At 43.8% G+C, this 25,323-nt stretch overlaps 1 protein-coding gene across 1 annotated transcript; it reads right to left on the bottom strand.

Moving 5' to 3' along the window:
* Positions 1-15,890: 15,890 nt before the first annotated feature.
* LOC122029120 (protein EDS1B-like) lies at positions 15,891-24,993 on the bottom strand. The gene is made up of 3 exons (XM_042588072.1): positions 24,530-24,993; positions 23,927-24,211; positions 15,891-15,968 (listed from the first exon to the last, which is right to left on the bottom strand). Exons 1-3 carry the CDS (start codon positions 24,881-24,883, stop codon positions 15,891-15,893), a joined length of 717 nt encoding a protein of 238 aa, XP_042444006.1. The 5' UTR covers positions 24,884-24,993.
* Positions 24,994-25,323: the final 330 nt, after the last annotated feature.

The raw sequence follows: 25,323 nt of genomic DNA on the forward strand, positions 1-25,323 counted from the left end.
AAAAACCCTTCTCAGACTTTTAAAATAACACTTGTATAAATAATTAAAAGCAATAAACTAAAAGGAAGAGGCACAGGATTTTACTTGGTTACAACCGGGGAGATTGTTAATCCAAGGAAATTGAAGTGCAATAGATATCTCCTTCAGGCGGAGAAGCCTCTTACAGTATTCAAGCACAGAAATGAGAAGCTAAACTAAACAAGAGAAGCGTATAAGTGTTGAATATCAAATTGCTTGTTGTGTTGAAAAGTTTCTGGACCAAGGCTGTATTTATAGCCTTAGTTGGAGCGCCTGGAGGGTTACAAGTTCTTGGAAGGGGATAAAACTTTATCCCCTTCATAACGGATCATAGTCAAACGTGATCTGGTCAAAAGTCGGGTTCTAGGCGCTCAGAATCACTCCGAGCGCCCGGAATGGTCTGTGTGCCTCGAATTGTTCCGAGCGCCCCGGACTGTTCCGAGCGCCCCGAATGAAAAAGTCAATATTTTGTTGACTTTTCTCCGGGCCTCCATCTTCGGCTCCGCTCACTTCGGTCCAAGTCTTTCGCTTCGGCTCCGCTCGCTTGGGTGATCTCGGCCATCTGGAATAGGGCTCACCCGAACCCAACTTCCGACCTTCTCGAGTAGGCTTCCTCTCCGGTTTCTCGTCCCTCGGAATCGTCGCGTGCTTCCTTCCCGTCTGCCAACGTACTCATCCACAGCTCTTCGTCCCTTGGATGCATTGAGCCCGTCGACTCTCTTCCGTGCCGACCTTCTCATTGGCTGCGTCTCTTGCTCCTTGAGCAATCTTCTGCTCCGGCTTCTAATCCATCGAAAACACTGCATGCTACCTTCTTATCTATTGGTGTAATCTTCCGCAGCACCTCGTCTCTCAGACACTCCAAGCCCGTCGGTTCTCTCTCTCGTGTCGTCCTTCTCGCTAGTTGCATCTTCCGCTCGATTTCTTATGCTCCTAAGTTCCTGCACACTTAGACACAGGGTCAAAACATCACAGGACCTAACTTAACTTGTTTGATCATATCAAAACAATCTAGGGCTCCAACAATAAGTTCACATTATGCTATAAATATGTTAGGTTCATGATATGCTATGTTCAAGTTCATGTTATGGTATGAATATGTTAGGTTTATGATATGCTATGTTCAAGTTCATGTTATGGTATGAATATGTTAGGTTCATGATATGCTATGTTTGAGTTCATGTTATGCTATGAATATGTTAGGTTCATGGTATGCTATGTTCACACTCATGTTATACTATGAATAAGTTTAGGTTCATGATATACTACGTTTATGTTCATGCTATGTATAGGGTTAGGTTCATGATAGGCTATGTTTATGTTACGCTATGTATATGGTTAGGTTCATGTATATGCTCATGATTAAGTCTATTTTTATGTGAATATTTATGCCATGCAAGTATACCTATACCTAAGCTTATGCCCAAGTTTATGATTATGCCCAGGTTCAAAGTTATTCTTAGTATGGGTTTGTATATGATTATGTCTATGCTCATGCCTAATATGTATGCTTATGCCCATGCTTGTGACTATGCTCATTCTCATGTTCATCTCATTTACATGCATATGCTTACATCATGCTCCCATGCTTATGTTAGTACCTATGCTTACATTTATGTCCATAATATGCTAGTGGTTAAGTCTAAAGACATCCAGTATGGGTTTTCCTTAGTACATTAGATTATAGGCGATAACTATTGTGTAACATAGTTTTTAACATGCTGAGTCTCTCGACTCATAGACTTTAACCTTTTTTTTAGACAATGGGGTAAATGAGATAAGAGGCGTTGACCAGTGAGCCAGCTCAGAATAACTGCAGTACAACCTGAAGACCTTCTAGTTTAGTTTCCGCATTTAACTATATTTTTTTGAACCGTCTATGTAATTTCATTGAACTAAGAAACTACTATAGAAGTATGGACGAGTGATGTCTACAGTTTATATATTTATATGAATATAAAAAAACTAGGGATGTTACAAAGGGGGTGCAATGGATGTCACTAGCCGCTACGCCAGCAACAACTGAGTGCGAGAGACGATGACTACAATAGCTATGGCTGAGTGCTGGGGACGATGGCCATGTACAACTTTAGCAAAGGGAAACAGCGCGACGGAGGTAGGGAATCAAGGAATTTGTTGTAAGATCGAGATGTGCTAGAGGAGAGGGGTGAATATCACTTGCAACTTTTTCATACTTTTGAAAAATAGAGAATAACATACTAGAAAGAAAGAAAAGAGAAGCAACGCTAACAAGACCAAGTTTTACTTGGTTTAGAGCCTATGACGACTCCTACTCTAAAGCTCGCAATCGTTGATTGCTTCCATTGGGAAATCACTATAATTTCAAAAAATCTTTACAAGTAGCAAAATTACAATTGCAGTAATTTAATTACAATATACCGACAACGACGGTATTGAAATTGCAAGCTTCTAGTTGTCGGCGCAACGTTATAGATGTTAGTTAGAGCCCTAGAGCCAATCATATGATGATTGTTATATGGATTCATTGTATCATATTCCTATGTATATAAAGGCATTTGTTTTGGTTATTATACTTGTATTGGTGCCAAATAATAAAGTATAATAGCGTTCTTGAGTAGAAGGTTCTTATCTATATCAATCGATTGGTTGAATCGATAGTGAGATGATATAGAGAGCACTACTCTTAATCATTCCTAGTCAAGTATTAACATTCAGGGGCAATGTTAATGTGACGAGACTAGCATGTAGGTTAAGTCGATGACTTGATCTCACAAGTCATGGATATAGAGATATCAAGTTGACACATGGGTATGCATTAGAGAATGTATACTGAATGACCCGCCATGAGAAAGTATCATGAATCGGTATATGAGTGGCATATACTTTCTCATGTGGCTATTAGTATGACTATTAGTCCTTGGACCTGAAGTCACCATGGTTCCCTACATAAGGAGTTGCATACTTTGGCTTCGTCAAACGTCACCCGTAACTGGGTGGACTATAAAGGCGATTACTGGGTATGTAACAAATTATGTGGAGGGATATGAGTGATGTAGATGAGATCTATCCCTCCTATATGATGAGAGTGACATCATTATTCTTAATAGAGTGAGACCACTAAGTGCATAGTCATGCCCAAATGAGCCAATATGAGATATTGAGCTCATTTGATTAGAGTGAGTCTACTTGGAGTTCAAAATTTAGATTGATCAGAGGATGACACCGTCAATGGCTCAAATTAATCAATCTAGATGTCAAGGATAGAAGGGCATTGTCATATATTATGAAGAGTCACAATTAGTAGTCACAAGGTGATGTTGGATCTCAACATTCTTGTAACTTGGGTAGTAATGATGTGTTGCTAAATACCGCTCATTACTTATGCTTCTAAATGAGTTTAGGAGCATGCCAACGTTACAAGAACCTATAGGGTCACACACAAAGGGCAATTAGATGGATATTAGGATCATATAATGAACCAAGAGGATTAGGTTCATGTGATGAACCAAATTGGATTAAGAGTAATCCTAATTAAACTAATTGAGTTAGACTCAATTTGGTTCATGTGTTAAATGAGTCTAATTAAATTTGGATTCATTTAGTCAATTTAATTCAATGGATATAGATTTACTAAATTAAATTGGTTTGAATAAAATGGTTAGATTTGATCAACCATGGGAGAGAAGAGGTCAAGTTTGACTTGACTTGAGAAGGGAAGATGAAAGGTCAAGTTTAACTTGACTAATGCCACCTCATTTGTGAGTTGGCATAGAGTGGGCCAATGATGATGTTCCACATCATCAATGATAGTACATGTGTGTGTCACCTCATGAGGGAGATCAAGAGTTATGACTCTTGGTATTCCATGGAGTTTAAAAACCCCTCTTGAAGTGGTCGGCCAATGAAAGTGGTGTTGAATGTTTTGTGTGCTCATTCACTCCTTCTTCTTCCTCCTCTCATCTTCTTCTCTCCCTCTCCTCCACCTTGGCCAAAACCTTCAAGAGTGCTAGCACACTCTAAGGTTTCTTCTCCATTGTTTTGCTCGTGTGGATACACATAGAGGGTTGTTCACTTGACACCCTTGAGATTCGGCAAATTTTGGACGAACGAGATAAGCGAAGAGCTTCGCATCAAATGTATAACTTCTCTACCATGTAGCTAGTGTAGATCTAGGATTAGAAAATATGTACATGAAAATTTTAATCTTCGCACGGATCTGGTGGCATGGAACTTCGGGGTTTCCGCAACGCAAAAAGTGTTTTTTACGACCCGAAAGTCCTAACAGTGGTATCAGAGCCATGTGCGAAATGTGTACTTGTTTTTTTTTAATTTTTATGAAAAATTATAGTTCTGTAAGTTTCTATGATTTTATTAATTTTATGGTTTTTAAGAGTATTTTTCTCGTAGAAGCAAAGCAACAAGTGTTTGAACACTTGTAGGCTTCGACTACCGAGAAACACTTTCCGTAACGGCAAGGTCTCGCCCAAAATGTTTTGGGACAGTGGCTAAAGGTGATGTATGATCGTCGTGGGGCACTCATGAGACTTATTTTGCGAGAAGGGGTGTTGCCCCTAATCCCGCAAGGGGCATTGTCCTGCGATCGTGGCCGAAAATCGCTAAACGGGACCGTCGGGAAGTTGCGACTCATAAAATTGTAAAAATAGTAATAAAATCATAGAAATTTATATAAATTACATAATTTAGAATTATTTATGATTTGTGATGGTCATGGCCCAAAACCCCCAATTGGATTGGTTACATGTGTTGTAATTCATAATATGGCATGTGCGTCATTTTTGTGTGATTGTGTGTGTTGTATATGTGATACGCGACCTGCGCGTCGTGTCTTTCTATTTTATTTCCTATTGTAAAATAGTTTAGACTCGAATGTAACTCGAGTTTCATCTTTGTAATGTACAAAATGGAGCTGTGGAAGGTCCACTCGAGGAGGAATTACGAGGAGGGTGCGAGCAACATGCGGCGGTCAAAGGGAGGAGCTTGGAGAAGCTGTTGACCTTAGTTTGACCGTCCGATCTTCTCATTGGCTTGAGAAGATCGTAGTAGGGCCATGACCTAATCACAGTTTAATTAATTGCATGTGTGTGTGTATGTGATGCATGCTAGAGTAGAGTAATTAATTAGTGCCTTGACGATTAGATTATATCTTAATCGCGTATATGATACATATCAATGATTAGATTAGATCTTAATCACGTCAACTCAAAATGCCTACCATACCGTAATACCCATCACTACCTCGATCACATGTTGTTGTTGAATCTTGGTAGGGTGCAGAGGGACAATCTTGGTCCCGTCTATCAACGCCTAGGTGAGTACAAACTCAATCAGATTGAGTAAAACTAGTTAAACTCAATTGGATCGGGTTTAACTATAGGCATTTTCCAATGGTTGGTAGATAGGTCAAAATCACATTTATATTAACTCTTGGGCGATTTAGCCAAAGCTAACTTAAGTTTTAATATACATGCGGATCTTGATCCTATAAACAAGAGTTGCATAGAGATGTAATTGGTAATTAGTTACCTACTGATCATACTAAGTCTTGGGTGATTTAGCCAAAGCTAACTCAAGGCGTAGTATGATGTGGATCTTGTCCCGCAAGAATTATAGCTAGTTGGTTAGAATCTAGTAGGTGTGGTTTGACCACATCCATGACTTGATTCTACAAAAGTTCTATAATTCAGTGGGAGCATCATTTAGTTAAAGGCCTAATTAAATAATTAGTGGAATATGATATTTATTTTCTACATTTTCTGTTGTAGATTGTCATGTCGTCAAACACGAACACCTTCTCCCTGCGTTCTGTTCTTGATAAGGACAAGCTCAATGGAGCTAATTTCCTGGACTGGTACAGGAACCTGAGAATTGTTCTCACTCAGGAAAGGAAACTATACGTCCTGGAGACACCCATTCCCGAGGCACCTCCTTCCACTGCCACGCGAGTTGACCGTGATGCTTATAAGAAGCCTCAAGATGACGCATTAGATGTGTCCTGTCTCATGCTCGCAACCATGAACTCTGAGCTTCAGAAGCAACACGAGTTGATGGGTGCTTATGATATGGTTGAATATCTTCGTCAACTATATCAAGGACAAGCTAGGCACGAGAAATTCGAGATCTCTAAGGCACTGTTTCAGTGCAAGATGCAAGACGGGACTCCCGTAGATCCATATGTACTCAACATGATTGGGTACATAGAAAACTTACAGAGGTTGGGATTTTCCCTTGACCAAGAGCTGGCCACTGACTTGATCATGCAATCCTTGTCGGAGAGCTACAGTCAATTTGTCATGAATTACAACATGAACGAAATTGACAAGTCACTGCCCGAGCTGCTTAACATGTTGAGAACTGCTGAGCTCAACCTTAAGAAGATTAAGCCCAACTCCATTTTGATGGTATAAAAACATAAGGGCAATGGCAAGCCTAAAGATAAGGGAAAGTCCCAAGCCAAGGGCAAAGGAAAGGCATTGAAACCCAAAGGAGGGGTTGCCAAGGATGCTACCTGCTTCCACTGTGGTCAGACCGGGCACTGGAAGAGGAACTACAAAATGTACCTGGAAGATCTTAAAAAGAAGAGAAGTGAGACTTCTACTTTAGGTATATATGTTATAGAAGTTAATCTCTCTATTTCTTCATCATGGGTATTAGATACCGGATGTGCTTCTCACATTTGATCTAATGTGCAGGCGTTGAGAAATAGCAGGGCATTGACGAAGGGTGAGGTGGACTTACGAGTAGACAATGGAGTATGGTTGCTACTGTTGCTGTAGGGACTTACTATCTATCTCTACCCTTTGGGCTTGTACTAGAACTAGATGAATGTTGTTATGTGCCTGCTCTTACTAAGAACATAATTTCAGTTTCTTTTTTGGACAAGAAAGGTTTTTTATTTATAATAAAGAACAAATGTTGTTCAATTTATTTAAATGATATGTTCTATTGTAGTGCACCTCTGATGAACGGACTCTATATTCTAGACTTAGAGAACCTCATCTATAACATAAATACCAAGAGGTTCAAATCAAATGAAATGAACCAAACATATCTCTGGCATTGTCGCTTAGGTCATATAAATGACAAACGCTTATCCCAGCTCCATAAAGATGGTTTGCTGGACTCATTTGATTTTGAATCATATGAGACATGCGAGTCATACCTACTGGGCAAGATGACCAAGACTCCCTTTAGTGGACACAGCGAAAGAGCGACTGACTTGTTAGGACTTATACATAGTGATGTATGTGGCCCTTTTAATGTCGCTGCTAGAGGTGGTTATAGGTACTTCATTACATTTACTGATGACTTCAGTAGATATGGTTCTGTGTATTTGATGACACATAAGTCACAATCCTTTGAAAAGTTCAAAGAATTCAAGAATAAAGTGTAAAACTAGCTTGGCAAGAGTATTAAGATACTTTGATCAGATCGAGGTGGTGAATACCTTAGCCATGAGTTTCGTGACTATCTAGCTGAGTGTGGGATTCTATCCCAACTCACTCCTCCTGTAACACCACAGTGGAATGGTGTATCTGAAAGGAGGAATTGTACCCTATTAAATATGGTACGGTCTATGATGAGTCACACCGATCTTCCTATCTCACTTTGGGGCTATGCTCTGGATACAGCAGCCTTCATACTCAACCGTGTTTCATCCAAGGCTGTGATAAAGACAACATATAGGATATGGACTAGGAGAGATGCCCAGGTGTCTTTTATGAGGATTTAGGGTTGTGATGCTTACGTTCGACGTCAGGTCTCGGACAAACTGGGACCCAAATCCGATAAGTGCTATTTTATTGGATATCCCAAGGAAACGAAGAGATATTACTTCTACATTCCCAGTCAACACAAGGTAGTTGTGGCTAAGACTGGGGTATTTCTAGAAAGGGATTTTGTTTCTAGAAAAACTAGTGGGAGTACCTTCAATCTTGAAGAAGTTCAGGATATGGACCATAACACTGAAGCCTTGATGGAAGTTGAACTGGAACCACAAAGTGTTGTGGATGATGAGATTGTTCTACAAGGAGTTGAGGAACAACAACCAATTTAAATAGGCATACCTCTTCGCAGGTCTGATAGGGTACGTCGTCAGCCTGAGAGATACTCATTTCTCTTGTCTGACCATGATGACGTTATGCTCATTGAGAATGAGCCTACCTCTTATCAGGAAGCTGTGATGAGATCAGATTCTGAGAAATGGCTAGAGGCCATGAGATCCGAAATGGAATCTATGTACACCAACCAAGTATGGACTTTGGTTGATCCATCTGAAGGGATAAAACCCAATGTATTGACTATGATGAAACCTTTTCTCCAGCAGCAATGTTTAAGTCCATCCGGATCATGTTTGCTATTGCAGCATACCACGATTATGAGATCTGGCAGATGGATGTCAAAACCGTGTTTCTGAATGGAAACCTGCTCGAGGATGTGTACATAACACAACCTGAGGGTTTTGTAGATCCACAGCATACTGACAGAGTATGCAAGCTGCATAAGTCCATTTATGGACTAAAGCAAGCTTCTCGGAGTTGGAATCTTCAATTCGATGATGCGATCAAACAGTTTGGTTTCATCAAGAATGAAGATAAACCCTGTGTCTACAAGAAGGATGTAGGGAACACAGTTGTCTTCCTTGTATTGTATGTGGATGACATACTACTCATTGGGAACAACATCCCTTTGTTGCAGTCTGTAAAGACTTGGCTAGGAAATTGTTTCTCAATGAAGGACTTAGGTGAAGCAGCCCGTATTCTAGGCATACAGATCTATAGAGATAGATCTAAGAGATTGCTTGGCCTAAGTCAGAGTACATATATTGACAAGGTATTACTACGGTTTGCCATGCAGAATTCCAAGAAAGGATTTATGTCGATGTCACATTGTGTGAGTCTTTCGAAGACTCAAAGTCCCTCTTCTAGAGAGGAAGAGACCGCATGGATACGATCCCTTATGCCTCAACCATAGGATCTATCATGTACGTCATGCTATATACTCATCCTGATATTTCGTATGCTTTGAGCATGACGAGCAGATACCAGTCAGATCTAGGTGAAAGTCACTGGATAGCAGTCAAGAATATTCTTAAGTACTTAAGAAAGACTAAAGAATATTTCTTGATATATGGAGGCGATGATGAGCTAGCTGTAAAGGGTTACAGTGATGATAGTTTCCAAACTGACAAAGATGATTATAGATCGCAGTCTGGGTTCATGTTTTACTTGAATGGTGGTGCTGTGAGCTGGAAGAGTTCGAAGCAGGACACAGTTGCTGATTCTACAACAGAGGCCGAGTATATTGCTGCATCAGAAGCAGCAAAGGAGGCAGTTTGGATCCGCAAGTTCATTACTGAGCTTGGGGTGGTTCCTAGCATAGCTGATCTGATAGAGCTCTATTGTGATAACAATGGAGCAATTGCACAGGCTAAGGAACCTCGCTCATACCAGCTGACCAAACACATACTACGACGCTTCCATCTCATTCGAGAGATCATCGATAGAGGAGATGTGAAGATTTGTAGAGTACCCACAGAGGCTAACATCGCTGATCCCTTGACCAAGGCTTTGGCACAGAGAAAGCATGATGGTCACACTAGGTCATTGGGCCTCAGAGCCTACACTGATTGGCACTAGAGCTAGTGGGAGATTGTTAGTTAGAGCTCTAGAGTCAATCATATGATGATTGTTGTATGAACTCATTGTATCATATTCCTATGTATATAAAGGCATTTGTTTTGGTTATTATACTTACTTGTATTGGTGCCAAATAACTAAGTATAATAGCGTCCTTGAGTAGAAGGTTCTTATCTATATCAATCGATTGGTTAAATCAATAGTGAGATGATATAGAGAACACTACTCTTAATCATTCCTAATTAAGTATTAACATTCAGGGACAATGTTAATGCGACGAGACTAGCATGTAGGTCAACTCGATGACTTGATATCACAAGTCATGGATATAGAGATATCAAGTTGACACATGGGTATGCATTGGAGAATATATACTGAATGACCCGCCATGAGAAAGTATCATGGATCATTATATGAGTGTCATATACTTTCTCATGTGGCTATTAGTATGACTATTAGTCCTTGGACCTGAAGTCACCATGATTCCCTACATAAGGAGTTGCATACTTTGGCTTCGTCAAACGTCATTCGTAACTGGGTGGACTATAAAGGCGGTTACTGGGTATGTAACAAATTATGCGCAGGGATGTGAGTGATGTAGATGGGATCTATCCCTCCTATATGACAGGAGTGACATCATTATTCTTGATAGAGTGAGACCACTAAGTACATGGTCATGCCCAAATGAGTCAATATGAGATATTGAGCTCATTTGATTAGAGTGAGTCTACTTGGAGTTCAAGATTTAGATTGATCAAAGGATGATATCGTCAATGGCTCAAATTGATCAATCTAGATGTCAAGGATAGAAGGACATTGTCATATATTATGAAGAGTCACAATTAGTAGTCACAAGGTGATGTTGGATCTCAACATTCTTGTAACTTGGGTAGTAATGATGTGTTGCTAGATACCGCTCATTACTTATGCTTCTAAATGAGTTTAGGAGCATTGCCAACGTTACAAGAACCTATAGGGTCACACACAAAGGGCAATTAGATGGAGATTAGGTTCATATGATGAACCAAGAGGATTAGGTTCATGTGATGAACCAAATTGGATTAAGAGTAATCCTAATTAAACTAATTGAGTTGGACTCAATTTGGTTCATGTGTTAAATGAGTCTAATTAGATTTGGATTCATTGAGTCAATTTAATTCAATGGATATAGAATCATTAAATTAAATTGGTTTGAATCAAATAGTTAGATTTGATCAACCATGGGAGAGAAGAGGTCAAGTTTGACTTGACTTAAGAAGGAAAGATGAAAGGTCAAGTTTGACTTGACCAATGCCACCTCATTTGTGAGTTGGCATAGAGTGGACCAATGATGATGTTCCGCATCATCAATGATAGTACATGTGTATGCCACCTCATGAGGGAGATCAAGAGTTATGACTCTTGGTATTCCATGGAGTTTAAAAACCTCTCTTGAAGTGGTCGACTAATGAAAGTGGTGTTGAATGTTTTGTGTGCTCATTCACTCCTTCTTCCTCCTCTCATCTTTTCTCTCCCTCTCCTCCACCTTGGTCGAAACCTTCAAGAGTGCTAGCACACTCTAAGGTTTCTTCTCCATTGTTTTGCTAGTGTGGATACACATAGAGGGGTGTTCACTTGACACCCTTGAGATCCAGCAAATTTGGACTAGCGGGATAAGCGAAGGGCTTCGCATCAAAGGTATAACTTCTTTACCATGTAGATCTAGTGTATATCTAGGATTAGAAAACATGTACACGAAATTTTAATCTTCGCACGGATCCGGTCGCATGGTACCTCGGGGTTTCCGCAACGCAAAAAACGGTTTTTGCGGCCCGAAAGTCCCAACTATAGATTCGTTAGATCGGTTTTAGAGCAGCGCGCACGAGAGTAGTCATGAATTCAAGTTTTTGTCAGCCCTCTACTCGAACCAACCTTTTATGGGCTATTGAAGGCGCCTTCAACCCTATGGAAGGCGCCTCTAGCTGTGAAAGTTATCCCCAACTCCATGTTGATAAACTTCACAACCTGCACTGTTTATCTATCCGAAGGTGCCTTCTATCCCATCTCCAAGGCGCCTTCAAGCACACGGAAGGCGCCTCCTCGCCTCTCCGCACGAGCCTTCAGCCAAGGTGCTCAAGGTGCCTCTAACCTCCCTGGAGGCGCCTTGAGCATTGTTCATCTGAGCTTATTTTATGTTTTTCACTCCTTGCAAGTCATGTTAGTCCAACAAGACAAAGTTAGCACAATAAAATGTGAATATAGAACTTCTTGACAGTCTCTGAACTGTCCAGTTTTGACTTTTAAATTTCTTGAAAATCCTAGGTCGAACCGACGCCTACTGTTCCCTCAACGGAGAATGCATCCTCACCTACTCCTCTCAGAAGAAATTACCTTTTGCTATATCGGTGCTCAAGATTGACTGGATTTTTGCTCATCTTCCGAGATGTCAGGATTTTATGCTGAACGTCCAATCCCTAACCTATCCAGTCTTCCACTCGGTGTCCACAACCCTCGCTATTTTCACCTAGAGTCCCCGTCTCTAAGATTTTGCCTAATATTTTCGACCCGCCAAGGCTTTGCCCAGTCCCCTGAATAAGGACTTCGATGCCTAACCATAACTAGGACTTTCCATATACCTAGAATCCTCTAGGACTTTTGCCTAGACCACATAGGATTTTCCTGCATACTTAGTTCAACTTGTTAGACAATAAGACAACTTAACTTTGAACCCTTTAACATAATCAATACTCAAGTTCGATCGTCTAGTGCTCCCTACATCAACATTCACCACTCTAATTAGGTTCCTAAGCCGAGGGAGGGTAGCTCATCCCCTCTTGCATCGTTTCCCCCTTCTAGTGCCTACGACACCTAACGATCGATCGGCGATGATGATGATTGAGTGGAAACATGGCGAACGCGATGAACAGTGGGGGGTGGAGGAGGAGAGGAGAAGGAAATGACGTATAAGTTTTAGGTCACTATAGCACTATTTTATACTTAGGTTTAATTAATTCAACTTTAGGTTGTGATATTAATCAACTCTCAACTTAATTGATATTCCAAATAGGTTTTCTCTATGCCTAGTAGATTTAACCCTCTTAAACGTGTCATGTGGACTCCATTTAAATTCTAAAAATTTTCAAAAAATCTCATAGAATTATTTCTCAAATAATACTTGATCCTGTCCGAGCGCTGAGTCGACGGATGCTGGGGACGTGACACGCTCTGCTGTCTACGACTGGTGGTGTAGATCTCCGGCGAACCTGCAAAGAAGCCAAGCCGGGAGAGGTTTCCCAGTGACGGCCCTCCGACGCTCAAGTTAGGCAACGAGAAGTGAGAGAGGCAGCGTAACTGTGGCTACAGTGAAGATTTGTGCATACCTTCGTCGACGTCTGGGGCCCTTATATAGGACCCTGGGGAGGTGCAGGCACGCTTCTTGATGCGTGCACGCTTCCCCAAACATACCTTAACGAGCTCATGTCAAAAAAGTACCCCTGACGTCATTCCACAATCGTCCGAGCATATCCCGGATGTGACGGTGGAAGCTTCCACCTTATGATCCTGTGTACGGCTCGGCCGCCAACCCTGATGCCTATCGGCGGCAGACGTCTCGAGGATGATGTTATCCCCTGTCTCTTTTGTCCTCTTGTGCCTCCTGTCTGCTCCAGGGCCGAGCGGTTCGGCCGCTCGGCAGGCATATCACTTCTGCCGCGATCGTATGCTCGGATGAGATTGCTCCTGCCTGTCTTTGTTGCCTTGCGCCTGGCTGAGCGGACTGCCCGCTCGGCCCTGAAACCTTTTTTACTTTAAGCATCGGAAACCCGACCCCTATGCGGGTTGTCTTTCATTCGGCTCAGGGGATTCACGGCCGGTCGGCCTGCTTCGTCCGGTCGGTCAGCCTGCATCGTCCGGTCGGTCGGGTCTCAGGGTTGAATCTCTTGACCTTTGACCTCCACGTGTCGTTGACCTTCCGCCAACGAGGGTCCCCCGTCCTTACCACCGGATCACATGCCTCCCCTTCAAGTCTAGTCGAAGGAGGCGCTAAGTCCGACTGACTGGACTATGAGTTTGATCGAACGACATCCACTCTGCCGCTCCTGAAAGTGTACCTCCGTTCGGCTCTTGGGAGGTCCATTCAGCCGACCGGCGAGTTGATAGCTGTGCCTTGGTAGTTTTGATTTTTATTTGCCGCTTATCGCGCTACCACTTCTAAGGGCGGTCGGAGTCGACGGGTCTCCTCGAAATTCGTGTCAATCCTCATTAAGCTGCCCACGCGCGAGTAATGGCGCTCATTAAATGCCACCCAATAGCTGATCGCCACTTGGCAAGTCCGCCGTCATCCTACGGCGAGGGCGTCAACTTCGATTAAACAGACGTCAGTTCAAATCTGACAGTCCGATGCTAACGTTTATTTCGATGACCTGGATCGGACGGTTGTGGTGGACCGAGTCCGGGGTTTATGAAGCGCCGACACAGATTTCCCTTCCATCGTTCCTACCTTCGTGCCTTTGGTGCTTCCTCTCGTGCCCAGCTTCCCGACACTCGCTTGTCTCGGTGCTCCGACGAACTTTCGACCTCCTCCTTCACGCTTTGTTCCCAGTAAGCCTTCTCCTATCTCTACTTTCTTCTATTTTCTCCCTTCTGGTGGTCTTTGCATCCGTTCAATATAGTTTCGGTCTCCTCCGTCAACTCTTTCATTCTTCTTTCCTCGATCCTTTATTCCTTGGTACTATTCCGGCGATGGCTAGCACTTCGCAGCCTACTGATCCCTCTCCTGGCCTATGGTATATGACCATGGTAAGCCGATTTGACGAGAATGACGCGGGACGCTTCCTTAACAAATTTGAACTTCCTCCTGACCATAGACTAGCTTTGGCCACCTCTTCCGATCGGCCCCACAATCCGCCGACCGGCACTATGTGCTTCTTTCGCGACCAATTTGTGGCCGGTCTGCACTTCCCTCTACATCCTTTTATCCGTGAGGTTTGTAATTATTTCCGCATCCCGCTCGGCCAACTTGTCCCCAACTCTTTTAGGTTGTTGTGCGGCGTAGTAATCCTTTTCAAGCTGCATGGCATTCTCTTAGCCCCCATAATTTTCCATTACTTCTACTATCCCAAACAATCCGGGTGGGGTACTTTTCTCTTCCAATCCCGGATCGGTTTGTCTTTTTCGACAAGATGCCGACCTCGAACAAGCACTGGAAGGAAAATTATTTTTACCTTCGCCTTCCCGAATGACCCTCCTTTCGTACCCAATGGCAGACCACTATGCCGAGCCCGCCGGATCTTGGTAAATACAAGAGCCAGCCGGATTATCTTCATGCAGCCAATCTATTAGCCGGCCAGAGGTTCAACATCAATAAGTTACTTCACGAGGGGGTGTTATACATATTCGAATTGAGCCCGATCCGAACGAAGCTTCCGAGCAGCATGGGTAAGTGCTTTCTCTGTCCCCACTCCTTTTGGTCTAACTGATTTATTCTTCTTTTATGCAGGTGAAATCATATGGCGCGCCAAGGCCACCGAGCGGATAAAATTGAAGGTTGTCGAAATAGAAGTAGCAGTGGCTAAGGAGATGGCCGATCTGGGGATCGTGTCGGTCGGCTCGCGTGAGGACGAGAGCGAAGAAGCTCCAACAGAAGCCCGCGAGTCTACTGGTCGGATCCCTGCAACCGGAGCGATCGGAGATGCTATATCATCAGCTGGTCAGCCTACCTCCGAAGACGCGGGGCAGTCGGCCGGCGACTCCCCCTTGATAACACGCAAACAGTGCCGAACGGATCTCACAATTGTGGAACCAGAGACCAGGCCAGCCGACGCCCCCTCTGAAGCGGTCAACCCAGTTCCTGCTCCAACCGAGGCCATCTCTTCGGACCGCACTCCTTCCCAGCTCGACCAACTAGCGGCCTCCCTCGAAGCAAGACCCGTTAGTTCCCTGCCCCGGGTTCGTCTCTGGCTTAGGTGCTCAGGAATAGCTTCTGCTCCGCTCGATGAGTCATCCGGTCGATCCACCTCTTCTCAATCCGATCCGAGTGGACTCCGAACGATCAAGGTCGTCCTCCATCTTCCCACTGAAGAGTTCCTTTTGGCCGCCGATCAGCCAACTGCTCCGGAACATCAGATTACCATCCGAGGACCGCTCGCCAAAGTATGGGAAGATGCGAGGGCTCGCGTTGCCCTGATGACCCCCTGATAGCTCGGCGACAGCCATATGCAACAAGCAACCGGGGTATGCCCTTAACCTACTTTATGCTTAATCTTGGTTCTTGACATTATTTCGTCCGAACAGTGATGGGTGGAAAATATTGCGGTCAGCAATCGCCTGGCTGCCCTGGAAGAAGAATTGAAAAAGCTTCAAATTTTCGGAGGAGCGCCAGCTCAGGGGCCATCATATGCCACGCTCCTAGCCGAACTGAGCAAATTGGAGAAGTTACCGCAAGCCAAACGACACAAGTCTTCTGGTTTGGAGACCAGGGTAGCCGGCCTTGAGGCCCAAGTCAAGTCGCACGATCGGGAGATGAAGCTGGAGACCAATAGGAAGAATACAGTCATCTCCGACTTAGAGGCCAAGAATCAGCAGGCCCGAGTGCTGGAGCAGCGCGTCCAGGAGTTAGCCGATCTGCTTTCTGCTCAGCAAGAGGGTCGATCGGCTACTGAAGCTAAACTGCGAGGAGACATTAAAGATCTCCAAGATGCCTTAGTAGCCGCCCGAGCCGCTTTCAAAGAATATCAAGAAGGCGAACCAGGGCGCTTCACAGCGATGAGGCACAACTACTTCCGGTCGGATGACTTTGGTAACAAGTTCAGCGATCGGCTGGTCCTTGCCTTTGAAGAAGTCATCCAAGCCACCACTACGTATTTGAAGGCTAAGGGCCTACTCCCGGAGGCGTCTTCTATCCCCCCCCCCCCCCAAAGGATCTGGCCGGGCTGCTGGAGCACATTCCCGAGCCCATTTTTGACGTTCTTGAATGAAAAGTGTTTTCTATAATTCTCCCGGTCGGCTCCTGCAGCCTTATCTTTAATGAAGATTTGCTTTTTCCATACTTTGCTCTTGATCGGCGAGATTTTAAGTGTAATTTTATAATGTCAACTTTTTGCACTGTTAACCTTTAGTTTTGAGCATTCCTTGTAACTATGCCGACCGGTCTCTCGACCTTTTTCCCGTAGGGAATTTCTTAACTTTGTCGATCGGTCCCCCGACCTCCCACTCTACTTGGGATTTTTATGAGTTTGTCGCTGGAGTATTTTTCTTTTCTGCGTCGATCGGTTAAATGACTCTCCATTTTATATGGATTTTCTGATAGTGTCTCGCTGAAGTGCTTTAACGTGACGCTGCCTCGTCTGGGGGGGTTTATAGTCACCAGTCCGACTCTAGAGTTTAACGTCGTCGCTAGACGGTCTTCAAGTCGGGGGGTTTATAGTCGCCGGTCCGACTCTAGAGTTTAACGTCGTCGCTCGACGGTCTTCAAGCCGGGGGGTTTATAGTAGCCGGTTTGACTCTAAGATTTAACGTCGCTGCTCGACGGTCTTCCTGCCGGAGGGTTTATAGTCGCCGGTTCGACTCTAAGATTTAACGTCGCTGCTCGACGGTCTTCCGGCTAGAGGGTTTATAGTCGCCGGTTCGACTCTAAGATTTAACGTCGCTGCTCGACGGTCTTCCGGCCGGAGGGTTTATAATTCGACTTAAGATTTAACGTCGCTCGACGGTCTTCAAGTCAGTTTATAGTCGGCTCGACTCTAAGATTTAACGTCGCTCGACGATCTTCCTCGGAGGATTTATAGTCGGTTCGACTTAAGATTTAACGTCGCCGACGGTCTTCCCGGAGGGTTTATAATCGCGGTTCGACTCTAAGATTTAACGTCATCGCTCGACGGTCTTCCTGTCGGAGGGTTTATAGTCGCTCAACTCTAAGATTTAACGTCGCTGCTCGGCGGTCTTCAAGCCGGGGTTTATAGTCGTCGGTCCAATTCTAAGATTTAACATCGCTCGGACGGTCTTGTGCGAGGGTTTATAATCGGCCTCGACTTAAGATTTAACGTCGCCGGACGATCTTCCGCCGAGGGTTTATAGTCGCCGGTTCGACTCTAAGATTTAACGTCGCCGACGGTCTTCCGACCGGAGGGTTTATAATCGCGGGTTCGACTCTAGATACCGCTCGACGGTCTTCCAACCGGAGGGTTTATAGTCGCCCGTTCGACTCTAAGATTTAACGTCGCTGCTCGACGGTCTTCTGGCCGGAGGGTTTATAGTCGCTGGTTCGACTCTAAGATTTAACGTCGCTGCTCGACGGTGTTCCGACCGGAGGGTTTATAGTCGCTGGTTCGACTCTAAGATTTAACATCGCTGCTCGACGGTCTTCTGGCCGAAGGGTTTATAGTCGCCAGTTCGACTCTAAGATTTAACGTCGCTGCTCGACAGTCTTCAAGCCGGGGGGTTTATAGTCGCCGGTTCGACTCTAAGATTTAACGTCGCTGCTTGACGGTTTTCCGGCCGGAGGGTTTATAGTCGCCGATTCGACTCTAAGATTTAACGTCGCTGCTCGACGGTCTTCCAACCGGAGGGTTTATAGTCGCCGGTTCGACTATAAGATTTAATGTCACTGCTCGATGGTCTTCCGGCCGGAGGATTTATAGTCGCTGGTTCGACTCTAAGATTTAACGTCGCTACTCGACGGTCTTCATGCCGGGGGGTTTATGGTCGTTGGTCTGACTCTAAGATTTAACGTCGCTGCTCGACGGTCTTCAGGCGGGAGGATTTATAGTCGCCGGTCTGACTCTAAGATTTAACGTCGCTGCTCGACAGTCTTCCGGCCGGAGGGTTTATAGTCGCCGGTTCGACTCTAAGATTTAACGTCGCTGCTCGACGGTGTTCCGGCCGGAGGGTTTATAGTCGCCGGTTCGACTCTAAGATTTAACATCGCTGCTCGACGGTCTTTCGACCGGAGGGTTTATAGTTGCCGGTTCGACTCTAAGATTTAACGTCGCTGCTCGACGGTTTTCAAGCCGGGGGTTTATAGTCGCCAGTTCGACTCTAAGATTTAACGTCGCTGCTCGACGGTCTTCAAGCCAGGGGGTTTATAGTCGCCGGTCTGACTCTAAGATTTAACGTCGTAGCTCGACGATCTTCCACAATGAGCTTTTAGCTTTAATAATGTATGCCCGGCCGATCGGCCCGGGGTCTTCAACATCGAGCATGTGGCTCGGATAATATAAGCCCGGCCGAACGGCATGGGGGTCTTCGCCATCGAGCCTGTGGCTCGGGTAATATATGCCCGGCTGAATGGCATGGGGTCTTTGACATTGAGTCTGTGGCTCGGCTAATACAAGCCCGGCCGAACGACACGAGGTCTTCGCCATCGAGCCCGTGGCTCGGATAATATACACCCGACCGAACGACTCGGGGTCTTCGCCATTGAGACTATGGTTCGGATAATATACGCCCGGTCGAACGGCACGGGGTCTTCAACATCGAGCCCGTGGCTCTGATAATATATGCCCGGCCGAACGGCACAGGGTCTTCGCCATCGAGACTGTGGCTCGAATAATATACGCCCGGTCGAATGGCACAGGGTCTTCGACATCGAGCCGTGGCTCGGATAATATACGCCCAGCCGAACGACACGGGGTCTTCGTCATCAAGTCTGTGGCTCAGATAATATACGCCCCGCCGAACGGTACTGGGTCTTCGACATCGAGCCCGTGGCTCAGATCGACATCGAGCCCGTAGCTCGGATATGATGGAAACCCAGTCGGTCGACACGGGAGTGTTTGCTCGACAAACTATGATAACTTTTATGATCGAAAAAAAAAATATAACTAAAAAACTGACCTGCCGACTAGCAGAAAATCTGACTCAATTTCTCGACTCCCGAATACCCGTGGAGTGAGGAGAATACAATATACTCGTCGAAACACCTCAAAGTCATGAGTAGGGCGGAACTTTCCGGGTCGCCCGTCTTCACATTCCAGACCAGGTGCGTTCCCATCGGTCCTTTGTTTTGGCCCCATATTGAGAGTTGCTCCGGCCGGTCGGCTGGTGCCGCCTGACTGCCTGAAGCCGACGTTGCCTGTTGCACTATCCGATCGACTTGAGCCTTTTGCTGTTGCTCGACCATCTCGGCCGCCCGTGCTTGGATGAGCGTGTCTAATTCTCGGGAGAGAGCGTCACCATAAGTTGGCGTCCAACTTCTTCCATCGTCCCTGCTCGGATTCAGGTGTGTTCCCATAGATGGCGCCAATTTGATCCTGTCCGAGCACTGAGTCGACGGACGCTGGGGATGTGGCGCGCTCTGCTGTCTCCGACTGGTGGTGTAGATCTCCGGTGAACTGCAAAGAAGCCGAGCCGGGAGGGGTTTCCCGGCGACGGCCCTCCGACGCTCAAATCAGGCAACGAGAAGTGTGAGAGGAAGCGTCACTGTGGCTACAGTGAAGATTTGCGCATACCTTCGTCGATGTCTGGGGCCCTTATATAGGACCCCGGGGAGGCGCGGACACGCTTCTTGATGCGTGCACGCTTCCCCAAACATACCTTAACGAGCCCATGTCAGAAAAGTACCCCTGACGTCATTCCGCAATCGTCTGAGCATATCCCGGATGTGACGGTGGAAGCTTCCACCATATGATCCTGTGTACGGCTCGGCTGCCAACCCTGCTGCCTGTCGGCGGCAGACGTCTCAAGGATGATGTTATCCCCTGTCTCTTTTGTCCTCTTGCGCCTCCTGTCTACTCCAGGGCCGACCGATTCGGTCGCTCGGCAGGCATATCACTTCTGCCGCGGTCGTATGCTCGGATGAGATTGCTCCTACCTGTCTTTGTTGCCTTGCGCCTGGCCGAGTGGACTGCCTGCTCGGCCCTGAAACTTTTTTACCTTGAGCATCGGAAACCCGACCCCTAGGTGGGTTGTCTTTCATTCGACTCGGGGGATTCATGGTCGGTCGGCCTGCTTCGTCCGATCGGTCGGCCTGCTTCGTCCGGTCGATCGGGTCTCAGGGTTGAATCTCTTGACCTTTGACCTCCATGTGCTATTGACCTTCCGCCAACAAGGGTCCCCCGTCCTTACCACCGGATCAATACTTATTATTAAATTGTCGTATTTTACAGGGACTACTTATAACACTGATGTGTTTTTTCGTGGAGTATAAATATATTATGTTTCTTAAATGACCCTTTATCTTTCCCCTTATGGAAGTTTCAGAATAAAAATTTATAAAATATTCCAATTTACTCATCCAATGTAATTTGTCCTCCAAAATTGATAATTGTATCTCACTTGCTGGACTTGATATATTTCTTTTACTTTCCTGCCATATAATAAATAATAATTAAGTTTTATGTAATTCAATCAAATATCTTTAGTAAAACAAAATTAAACTAAATTTAGTTACTAAGTCTATACAACAAATTAAAACATAAATAACAATTCTGAAATTGGAATGAATTTAAACATAAATAACATATAATTTAAAAAATATTAAATTTGTTGATAAGGTAAACAAAGTTGATAAACTATGACAAACAACATGATGATATATATATACACATAAGGGATAGGATAGAGATGGTATAACCTATTTAAATTAAGAGATCCTTAACATATTTTAGGTAGAAAGTATGACATAGAAGAAATCAAAATGGACTTTGTACCAAAGTTAAATAGTATTAATAATTCATCTTGATAGTATTAACAAAGTTAAATATAAAGAATGTGGTTTCATAAATAAAGTTATAATAAGAACTAAATGAACAATTGGAAAAAAAAATTACACTCTAAAAGTTTTTACCTTTAGAGATGATAATATATGCTTAGACATTTTTGTAGATGTGTTAATGCAGCGTGACGTGACAAGAAGGTGCTAACATAGTGATGCTGGTGAAGCCAAAGTTTGACCTAGAAGTTTCCGAAAACATAGTAACCAGTGAAGGATATGATTTGAACTTCAAAACTACCAGAGAACAAACAAGCCAATGGAGACGCCAATGGAGGTAAAGAAGCCAAATATCAGGAGGATCAGTGATGTAGGACTGCGCCGACGAAACGCTAAGCATTTGTGATGCAGGACTTTGTCGGTAAAACACTGAGCGTTAGGAAGAGCAGCAAGACTTCGTCGATGAAACACTGAGCGCCGGGAAGAGCAAGTGACGTGGTTTGAAAGGGACGACGTGGTTTGAAAGGGGTGACATGGTTCAAAAGGAACATTGGGAAGAGTAGGTCAAAAGGAAGGGGTTAAGATTTTGCATTTTTGAAGATGAGCAGGACGAGGCTTCGTCTCGAACATGGGAAGAGCAGGTCGAAAGGGGGGAGTTAGGGTTTTACATTTTTAAAGATGAGTGAGACGACATCTCAAATATTTTTATGGGAAAACGAAAATTGGTTCAGGACTTACTTCGGAAGATCAGTCAAGATGGACGGTGATCCGGCGGTAAGAACGGGGGACCCCCTTTCTGGGGAGTCAACGCCACGTGGAGGTCAAAATACCAGACGTCCGACCAGCGAAGGGGAGACCGCTCGACCGAACGGGGTCCCAGCTGAACCGAAGACGACCCGACTAGGAATTCCGACGCTCGGGTTGAACAAGATCATATGGCCGGGCGGATAGCCCGTTCGGCCGAAGGCATAAAGTAGCATACTGCGAACAGTCTCCACAGAACACATTACCGGGAATCTCCTAAGTATACCAGTACATATGACCGGCCGGACGTGAGGTGAGTGCCGACCGGCCGGATGCCCCGGAATGGAGTAAGAAGAGAAAAGGACAAGGAACATCTTCTGACAGCGGGCACGTTCTATGACCAGGCCATACTCCAAACCTTACGATAGAGGGTTCCGCTGTCCCATCAAAGACATGCTTGGACTGTAGCAGTATGGTGTCAGGTAAGCTTTCTGACAAGCCCTTACTGAGGTATGGGCTGAGGACACGTATTCGCCTCGGTATGTGTGCATGAGCTCCTTTCCAGCTCTATATAAGGAGTCTCGCACTTCACCGGAGGTACGCATTCTACGAGATTAAGAGCCACTTCTTTGTTATCTGCTTACCTGACTTGAACGTCGGAGGGTCGTCGCTGGGAACCCCTTCCCGGCCCGACTTCTTTGCAGGTTCGCCGGAGGACCATATGACCGGTCGGAGATCCACGTCAGCACTCAGAGAGCGCCACGTGCCCAGCATCCGTTGATTTAGCTTTCAGACAGGATCAGACGGCTATGTGGATGAGTAGCAATGTGGAGAAACGGTAAAATCGGACAACACATATATGACTTGGTAAATTTTAAAGTAATATACCTGAAATGGGAATTTGATAAACTTAATTATTGGATTTAGTAAAAAACTGCCTTTTTTAATGCTAAAAATATAAAATACGTGAAAGTGCAAGAAAACTCAGCTTTGTTACTCATACCAAGCAATTAGAGAAACATCTTTTTTAATGCTAAAATAGAAACTCAGCTTTGTTCCCGCGATTTTCTTTGCTTGTTGCTACAGTCGAGATCTAACGTTTAGGTAAAAAGTATGATTTAATATTTAACGATATTCAGAGGTAGAGTAGATGTCAGTCGAGATCTAGGGTTTAGGGAAAAAAACTAATTTTAAAATTTATTAAATTCTAAATCATTGATTATGTATAATCCTATTATACATTAATGACAATAAATTTTTCTAATAAAAGTAAATAATTTTATCTAAAAAAACTAAATTAAACTTTCAAAACGATAAACTATTATATTTTTCTACACTTTCAGAATATAATAAAAATTATTAAATATTTTAATAAATAAATTCAATCAAAACTGTTATATTCCTATTAAATTTCATAAATAAACATATTTTATGCTACTTCAAACCTCTTGTAATTTGGAACATAACCAAAACTGCTAAATTAAATTTTATAATGCGATAAATTACTACCAATTAATCTGACATTAAAATTAATTTATTTTAAAAATCAATGCATTTATTATTAGTTAAGTGATTAATTCATGTTATTTATATCTATTGAAGTTTAATATTAATGGTGGTTTAGCAAAATAAGCTACATCTTTTACTTACATGCTATGTATTATTGATTATATTAAGGGAACGTTTGGTTCAAATTTATCAATCGGAATGATAATGGGTTTGATTATAGGGTCAATAGGAATGAGAATCAAAATTTCATTATCAATGTTTGGTTCAAATTCCGGAATGAATATGATTATAATTGATAATGTTTGTTTCAATCAGCATTAGTAATGGGAATCAAATAAATTTTCAGTTTTACCCTTAGTAGTTAATGCATTAAAAATTATTAAAAAATTACTATCTCTATTTTTTTAAATAACATATATGTTAAAATTATTGCAAAAGATATTTTAATCAGATCTATAATCAGATTTCTCGTTCCTCTTGTAGAGCTATTACAATCCATCCACTGGATCAAGATTTTATTTGTAAGATTTCCAGATTTCTCGTTCATCTGACCATGTGAGATGTTGAATTTTCGATTTTGTTCGAGGAACCAGATGGTTGCAAGGACTGCAATTGAGACTCCAGAAGAATGCCCTACGAACACGATCTGCTTTTTTTCAGAAGCAGCTCGTTGCACCTATAGGTTGAAAATTCAATCCAATGATTCCATGTTGCGCAAGAAAAAAAAATGTAAATTTCATTGTGGCAAAGAACAAACAGGTGATGGGCAAGTAAATCAAATAGACAAGCTTACAATCTCAGCAAGTAATTATTTGCTAGAATTTGTAAAAACTTGGGATTTTTATTCTCACTTACAATCACAGAGAGTAAGATCTTTTCAAATTATTAAGCCTGAAAAGTTTGGAAAAGATGAGAAAAACTCGAAGCGATTACTTCTAGACAAAAATCTGGACAAAAGTTGGGTTTTTTTTAAAAAAAATCAAAAATAGGTCACCTCAGTTGAAAGCGGAGAAATCTCGAGCAGATTTTTGAAGAAGCGGAGAAAGGCTCCGTTTACGGCGACAGCGGCGTCGTTCCTGACGCTCTTGATGGAGGGGAAGAGGGCGGCATCGATGTCGGTTTCGTCGAAGTGGGAGCGGGCGCCGGGGAGGATCCAGTCGTCGGAGGACCAGGAGGCGGGAAAGGCGAAGACGGCGGAGTAAGCGGAGTGGTGGCGGAGGAAAGGGGAGGAACGGGAGTGGTTGGCGGCCATGGAGAGGGAGCAGCAGAGGGGGATTAGGGTTCGCCATCTGGAGTCGCTTAGCATGGTGTCGACGAGGCCGTGACGAGAGCTGTCCTTCTTCGCCATTTCTTAGCATGGTGTCGGCGTTCGGCGTCAGCGTCATTCGAGAGCGGCATCGCCTTCGTTCGAGAGGAGCTGCAAACAGCGGAGAGGTGCGATTAGAAATATTAGGTTAAGGGCACTTTTGGTATTAAGGGGAAATGTTGATTACTGCAAATAAAAGAATAGATGATTGAAGGTGTGGGATACGGAAATGAACCATTACCCACTAATCAAGAATCATTCCTTTATTTTTATTCCCATTCTTGTAAACTAAATACTAACATTGATTGTTATTCTCATTCTCTACTTATATTCCCCCAAATCAAACGCTTCTTAAATAAATTATCCATGAGATTATAATTGTTATGTATCGACATGCATGTGGCAAGATATTTATTATATTAAGGATTTGTTTGGAATATTTTCGTTGAGACGTTGATGCGCCAGCCTCGGTTTATAGGCCT

The sequence above is a fragment of the Zingiber officinale genome, chromosome 10B (assembly GCF_018446385.1).
Source record: "Zingiber officinale cultivar Zhangliang chromosome 10B, Zo_v1.1, whole genome shotgun sequence".
NCBI classification, from domain to species: domain Eukaryota; kingdom Viridiplantae; phylum Streptophyta; class Magnoliopsida; order Zingiberales; family Zingiberaceae; genus Zingiber; species Zingiber officinale.